The 7,006-nt window shown below is 48.5% G+C and overlaps 3 protein-coding genes across 3 annotated transcripts; all 3 read right to left on the reverse strand.

The window, feature by feature from the left end:
• Nucleotides 1–353: 353 nt before the first annotated feature.
• On the reverse strand, nucleotides 354–873 carry P152DRAFT_197847 (uncharacterized protein). The gene has a single exon (XM_033674314.1). It carries the CDS (start codon nucleotides 671–673, stop codon nucleotides 398–400), a length of 276 nt encoding a protein of 91 aa, XP_033537460.1. The 5' UTR covers nucleotides 674–873; the 3' UTR covers nucleotides 354–397.
• Nucleotides 874–4,245: 3,372 nt separating this feature from the next.
• On the reverse strand, nucleotides 4,246–4,452 carry P152DRAFT_369417 (uncharacterized protein; the record flags this gene model as incomplete). The annotated part of the gene is made up of 1 exon (XM_033675481.1): nucleotides 4,246–4,452. A coding segment is annotated over one exon (207 nt), but the record flags the coding sequence as incomplete, so codon positions are not given.
• Nucleotides 4,453–5,576: 1,124 nt separating this feature from the next.
• P152DRAFT_197844 (uncharacterized protein) lies at nucleotides 5,577–6,596 on the reverse strand. Its single transcript, XM_033674313.1, has 3 exons — nucleotides 6,400–6,596; nucleotides 6,055–6,345; nucleotides 5,577–5,994 (listed from the first exon to the last, which is right to left on the reverse strand). The coding sequence occupies exons 1-3, from the start codon at nucleotides 6,535–6,537 to the stop codon at nucleotides 5,917–5,919; spliced, it is 507 nt and encodes a 168-aa protein (XP_033537462.1). The 5' UTR covers nucleotides 6,538–6,596; the 3' UTR covers nucleotides 5,577–5,916.
• Between the last annotated feature and the right edge of the window lie 410 nt (nucleotides 6,597–7,006).

Consider the following 7,006-nt stretch of genomic DNA (forward strand, 5'->3'; position numbering starts at 1 on the left):
TCTCTAGGGAGGCTTCCTCGTCACTGCCATCATTAAGAAGATGATAATCAACTCTCTCGGAGCGAAGACGGCGCTTCCCAAGAGACATGGATAAGTCATCCATATTAAGAAAGAAGTTGCAACATATTGATATGCTTTGTATCTCTTAGAGCTCAAATCCTCTAGTTGGAGCATGTTGGGTAAACAAAAGTCGCGACTGCTGGGCATTCATTCATTGGCTCGGCTTTTGCCGAATAAGTCTTGGCATTATTTACGAATATTCGCGAATAATACGAATAAAACGTCTCGAAATTTAGTCGAATACGAATAATCGTTCCCAGGGAAAAGTCGAATACGAATAGCCAAAATCCTTATTCGTGTCCAGCCCTATATTGACCGACGCCTCGTGAGTCCTGAGTCACTTAGAGAGGCGGGCGAACGATTCAAAGAACATCCAGATTATGTAGTCGTCCATCGAGTTCTCACGAAGGACGAGGTCCAAAGTCTGGCGGACTGTACTAGGGACTTGAGAGAAGTTATAAACCAAGCGTTGGTGGATGAAGCGGTCCCCCATATCCAGCGGTTCGCATCCCGTACCCATGAAATGAGGGAGGCTATATTGAGATCGGGAAAAGGAGGCCCGCTTTTCAGTTATGTGGAGGACTATGAGTCCGATTCCGAGAATGAGGCCCATGTCCGTGGTCACGTTGATCAGCCATCAGGTGCCTCTTCTGGTGGAGATTGAACCTGGCCAGACCGTGGACAAAAGTATTGGGCCTCGAAGTAGGAAACCGAGCCCATGTCGATTTTCAAAGGAAGACGAGGATGAGGAAGATCCCCTGGAGACGACAGAACACCCTTAGTTTACTTGAGTTAAAATGGTTGTCTTGGGTTTTGGACGGCTTTACTCCATTCATGGGCGCCTCTTGCTCAATCCGGTTGAACAATTGCCACTGTGATAAGTTGATTTTTAGTCTATGAACCCGTGAGCTTGGATTTCAACTTATTTGTCCTAATGACTGGCAATATGGAATCGGTACCCTAAATTACATTGAGTGCCAATGAAAATAGATCGATCCAATTCAGAACGAAAACTTAGTTTGAAAAATGCGGTTGCCTTCTCAATCGATGACTTTGCTCATCCGACATTGACTCTTCGATAACTTTCCGTACTAGAATATCTTCATCCTCTTCAAGTGCGTAGTTTCTAGGATCGTCCAGTATCTGGGACGCGTGGGGTCCCTGTACTTGAGCACTGGGCTCGCCACATTCTTCTGCCCCTGCGGCTGCTTGACGTTCTTCCTGCCGAGGGCGTTGAGGATTGATGTAGGTATAGACCCGGGCTGCTTGACGATAGGGCTGATTCGGAGACGCCATTGGATTGTCCGCCGGGGAGAGAACCCTGGATTGGTAGGGAGGCGGGTCAGGAAAGGGGCCGCGATTTTCAGGATATGTCCGGTAGCCTCTAGGAAAGGCACTGTAGTTTGGATTCGGTGCACGAAGAGGCCGAGTGTCTGGTGGCGGAAAATTCCATGTTGGAATAGGAGAGAGCCTGCTCGGGGTATGTGAAGGGGGGGAAGAAGGGAAGGGTCTAGTTGGGATAGGAGATTGCCTGCTGAGTATTGGTGTATTCTCACCGGAAAGACCAAAGTGTCTGCTTGGATAAGAAGGTTGGCTGTGAGGATAAGGAGAATGGCCACCTGGAAGAGGTGATTGTCGGTTGGACGATGAGCCCACCCGCAGGTACCCCTCATCACTAAGATGGCGCTCTTGCTCAGCTCCAGTGTGTGAAATTTCGATATCCGAAGCAGAATCTCGCTCTGTGTCATTTTTGTCGGCTCTAATTCCTTGCCGTGGCAGTGTGAAACGAGTACGGTCGCGAGGTATCTTCATCCCACCATGGCTCTCACTTGAGGAGCGGATGAATACAACGTGTCGCTTTCCTCTCCTAGCCATTTGACTTTGCATTTCCTTGGCGTTTACGGGAGTTGCCAAAGACACTCCCCGGGACATCCAGTTCTCAGGACTGATGACCAGATGTTGGGGCCCTCCAACATCAACCTTCCGGAAATTTGCCCCTTGGGGGTCAATCTTGACTCTTGATGCCTCCCAGAGGTTTGCTGTAGTGGTTATCTGCGTTTGGAGCACAGTCTGGGACTTGGCTTCCGTGATCGTACAAGTACTTGTACTGTGGTTTGGAACTTCGCATTCCAGACACACGTCCGCCATTATGGAATAGCTGGCGGTTCTGTCCGAGTCCATCAAAAACTCAGCCCAGTTGTTCTTCTTCAAGCTTAACCCAACAGCCCATTCTTGATGGTTGTGCAAGAAGGCGACCTTGAACTTGTCTCCCCGGAGGCCAGTGCCATCAAGTAGATCGAGTACGCATAAAACAAGAGCTGCCATATCCTTTCGGTACGAAAAATGATCAATCCAAACTTGCACTATAGCATACTCACTCTCATTATCTAGTGCCTTCAGGAAGTCACTTCCCCAGCGCGTTGTCGTCCAACCGGGCCTCTGTATTTCCAAAACAATTTCCAGGCTCTTGCTCAAGAGAAGCTCTTTCACGGATATCCGTCTTGCATTGCCTGTACAGCTGCTGATTTCGACCCCAAGGGCATGATTCAGCCATGCTGGATTGGCAGACTCGGGAGCCTTTCTCCATCTGTTTCTCACGGCTTGTTTCAGCGGGATTCCCGGCATCTTTTTCTGTCCGACATTAAAACTGCCGCTAGCAATTTTGGAGAACCCGATTGTTGCACCACGGGTTTCAGTCTCCCATTCGGATGGCTTGGTGCCCAAAGGGCCGAACAGGTCGGAAAAATCGGCTTCGAAGTTGTCCATTGTGTATGTGCAATCACTGTTGTACCGATAGGGACCACCGATTAACAAAAGATCGTTCGCGGAAAGCAATATATCGTTCGGCTTGGAAAAGCGGTGGACAAGTCGCTTCTTGAGGTAGTATGAAGTGCTATTATACCAGTGACAACGGATTGCATTCTTGAAAGCCGGCGCCTTGGAGGCTTGAAGAGGGACAATAGCCCCTTTTGCAACTTCGAAGTGCTTGATTTCGCATTGTTGGGACTTGTTCTCGATAGACGTGACCGCATAAACAGGACCCCACACATCTGCGAAGGCTTCCATAGTTGTGAGGATGGATAGTCTCTTAAGGGCTCTAGAGTTGGGTGGAACCATCCCATTTTGTTTGAGAGAGCACTGGAAGACCCATGCTTTCTTCCCATTCAGAAAGCCGTCAAGGCAAGCGAGGCCTCCAAGATTGCAGGAGACGTTAAAGGCTCCATTCTCGAGACCATCAACGCTGACGTTTGCTACGTCTTTATCCATGCACTCCAGGTTGAATCGACTCCCATGAGAGCCCGCGTAACTGACTAGTGCAAGGTCGAGGAACAGTGCTATCGCTCGAACCAGGACCAGAGGTGAAGAGACATCTGCAACAGCAAGTCCAACCATTTCCATGAACGACTTGCTTATATCCCGCAGGTCTTCCAAAGTGTCAAGCATGTCGTCTCCGTTTAGAAGTGATCCAATTACTGTCTCTATTCCCTCGTGGAAGTTGCAGAGCCAGCCTTCCGAGACCTGCTTAAGTTCTGCAATATTCTCGCCTGGACAGAGCAGAAGGAAACTGAAATAGGCAGAAGAGTCAGCAAGACCCCAATTATGGCCATCTCGGGGTCCATGGGCGAAGCAGCCGGTGCATATTTCAGGCATCGTCTCTTTGCGTTTCCATGCCGATCTTGTCTTGCATTCTCGGCACATCCAACCTGCGTTAAAACCACCTGCAGTGCTAAAAGCCGAGCGCAGATATCGGAATGACTCAAGGACTTGCCATACGATGCAGTAAGTCTTCGTGAGATTTCGTAATGCAGCCTGTAGCTGCCTCCAAGACTTATCGAACTCGTCCATTGGTGTGCCACTTTCAATCGACTGATCTAATGGAATTTGGCTGAGCCAGCCCGGCAACTTCGCTCTTAACTCTTCAACATTGCTGATTTGGTGATTCGATACACTGTAGATTCCGCCAAATTGGGCGAACTCTGACGCTTCCACTACATGCCGTTCGATGAAGTCAAGCTTCGCATAATACGCGTCTGGATCAACAAGGTGCAGATCCGCGTCGAAGTTCCCAGCTCTTGCAAGTTCTTCCCATGCTTGTCTGGTCTTGTCAATTTCGGTTTCGTTAGCTATATCTGAGCATCTCTCTGGCAGCCTGTGCGTAGAATCCTCATCTGGATACTGAGTACCTAGACGTAGGATGAGATGAATTGTGGACTCCCTCTGGATGTTGAAATCACGCATAGTTCTTTGGTTGAATCTACCCTCGAGACTCTTGCCGGCGAAGATCCATCTATGCGAATCCATCGGTATCTTTTCTTTCTCGGATAGTAGCTTCTTCGCTTCTGCAATGGTGGTAGTGTGGTCGACTTCAAGAATAATCGGGCCTCCGGTCACTATCGTGCGATATTAGCTGACTTGAGTATAGAAACTCCATCCGACAACACTTACACCCTTGGACATAGATCGGGAACATCTTGAGAATCGTGATTTGCGAAACTGTAGCCACACCTTCGCAATTGATCTTACCAATTCCCTTCTCGACGATGATCTGGATCTGAATTTGTATCCCCGACAGTCAAATCCCGCAAAGAGTATTGTCGTTTACTATATGTATGCCCCGCACTCACATAACGGCAGTGGTGATTGACTCAGCTGCCACGGCCTTGTGCGCCATTTTGGAGCTATGAAGCCTGGTTAAATTTGTGTCCAATGATGATCCTAGATTCATGATGGGCGATGACCAGGCTCGATCCGGACATATGGTCCGTACTGCGATCTAGACCGACCCATTGGCTTGGGCTTGGGAGTTGGGCCTAGACGCATTTGCTTTTTCCACATTCTCTTTCGCGAAATTGCTCGGGTTGGCGAAGTGCGAGTTCCGACGAATATTGATATGCGACAGATTGCGTCAATAAGGTAGGCTACAAATTATAGCAGAAAACTGTTGAATGTGATGGTTGGACTTCATCGCTTAGCCCCGGCTTAGCCTCTCGCTTCAAAGAGCTATCAGACATCTGCAAGAAATGAGGACATATTGGCTGAGATCGCTTAGGAGAATCATCACGATGCAATAAATATTAGTAAATGTGCAAAGAGAGACTGAGAACAGAAAATTACTGGTCAGGGTATGGGCATCAGAGCGCCTCTGGTCACTGGTGTGCTGTGCTGTGGTTCTCATGAGAATTCAAGCTTTCCGAACCAGAAGCTGTACCTGAATTTGACCTTTCTCACCGCACTCGGCTCTTTTGAATTAGCAGGATCAACTCTTAGCTGAACGAAGCCAGGAAGAAAATTTGTCAAATGAGTTGAAATGCCAGCTGTTATTGTACATGGCACGCCGGGTGCCTAAACTTGCTGTCTGGGGTGTTGAGATGGAACTCTTCAATGCTCGTAAGCCACCAGTGAATCGTGGCAGGGCTTGCTATCGACTATAAAACTATATTCGACAACTTAGTTCTATGTCAGTCTCCGCGCCAGTAATCGAGGGTAAACCGTATTTGATACAGGTATCAAGCTTCTACTTCTGCTTTGCTCTCTAGCAATGTACTGCGTTTGCAACCTGCAGTACAGTGCACCCTGTCGATGAATCCCTCGATAACCATGGTTATAGACAGACTTAGAAGGGACTAATGTGTAAGTCTTCCATGCTGGAACCGGGCTAATTTGTTCAAGCACACAGCGCTCCCAGCCGGGAAATGTCTGCTTAGTGGTCGATACCGAGTTCTCCTCGAGATATAGTCTAGATGCTTTATTCGCGGAAGACATCGCGACCGACTCTAAACGGTTGCGGTTCAATGGCCGCACGTAATGAGCAACTGTCAAGGCGTTCTAATCCTTAATAGACGAGCGGATATCCGATTATGTCGCTGCCGTTTCCCCGTCCGAGCCTCTTTGCACGACAAGCATTTTACGCTCTTCTCGATTCGCTGAATAGATCTGCATAAGTACTGGTTAGCGCCAACTATGGAGCAATCCAGACGGGTCCCAATTACATACCCAGTACCAAAGAAGTAGCTCCGTGAATGCCCAGGTGAATACCACACTATTCTTCAGGTCCTGCCCGAAGGCCCTTGTTTTGGAGTCACCCAGAGGCTTCATCATATATGTGAGCGCCGTAAGGCCAAATAGGAAGGCCAATCGAACAGGAACCTGGACTGCCCAGTATTGCATGGCAAGAACTGTGGGCATAGAAACAGCGGATAGATCGACGACGCCCAAGAACGCGAGGATGACGGCGAGGAAGGCTGATGCATGGCTCGGCTTGCTGAAGGCAGATGTCGCATGTGGCTACGGCTGTCAGTGGAATCTGAGTACAAGAAAATGAAGATGCTCCTCTATTACCATATGCGTCGCCTCTCCTAAGAAGAATACCAAATCATGGTCCGCAACCTTCTGTGGATTCTGAAGCAGGACAAAAGCCAAGAATATATGAAACACCGACACGACCCTGATCAATGTAAAGGAGGAAATCAAAGCCATTTCGAAGTGACAAGTGACAAGTTCTGGGCTTCCTCAATATCTCATGCAAAGCTGAAAGACGCGTGTAGTTATGATAGACGCGATTGGACTTCAGTTGATAGATACCATTTTAGAGCCAACGATATGAACCAGAAGTGCAAGTCTTTCTAATACTGTAGTGGTCTTCAATAAGTTCGAACCCCTGCCTGTTGGCCAACCACCTACTTGGCCAGTATCACCATCTTCACCACCATCACCAAACGCGTAATATCTCAACCACCATATCGTATTACGATGTCAAATTCAGAGGAGGTACTCCTACAGGCTATCCATGCCGTAGAGACCGGTCAATGCAAATCACAAAATGAAGCTGCGGCCCTATTCAAGGTCAATCGAGCTACGCTTCAAAACCGCCTCAAGGGCATGCAATCGCGCTCTACAGCTCAACAATCGAACCAACGCCTTACACCGGTGCAAGAGAGGTTTTTAG

This window comes from Eremomyces bilateralis (genome assembly GCF_010015585.1).
Source record: "Eremomyces bilateralis CBS 781.70 unplaced genomic scaffold P152scaffold_3, whole genome shotgun sequence".
NCBI classification, from domain to species: Eukaryota; Fungi; Ascomycota; class Dothideomycetes; order Eremomycetales; family Eremomycetaceae; genus Eremomyces; species Eremomyces bilateralis.

Excerpts from the sequence above, each read along its gene's own strand:
- P152DRAFT_197847 (XM_033674314.1), bottom strand. The coding sequence starts at position 673 with ATGGGCCTCATTCTCGGAATCGGACTCATAGTCCTCCACATAACTGAA.
- P152DRAFT_197844 (XM_033674313.1), bottom strand. The coding sequence starts at position 6,537 with ATGGCTTTGATTTCCTCCTTTACATTGATCAGGGTCGTGTCGGTGTTT. Across the intron at positions 6,346-6,399 it reads TAGGAGAGGCGACGCATATG|CCACATGCGACATCTGCCTT; the intron begins GTAATAGAGGAG and ends TGACAGCCGTAG. Across the intron at positions 5,995-6,054 it reads AGCTACTTCTTTGGTACTGG|ATCTATTCAGCGAATCGAGA; the intron begins GTATGTAATTGG and ends GTACTTATGCAG.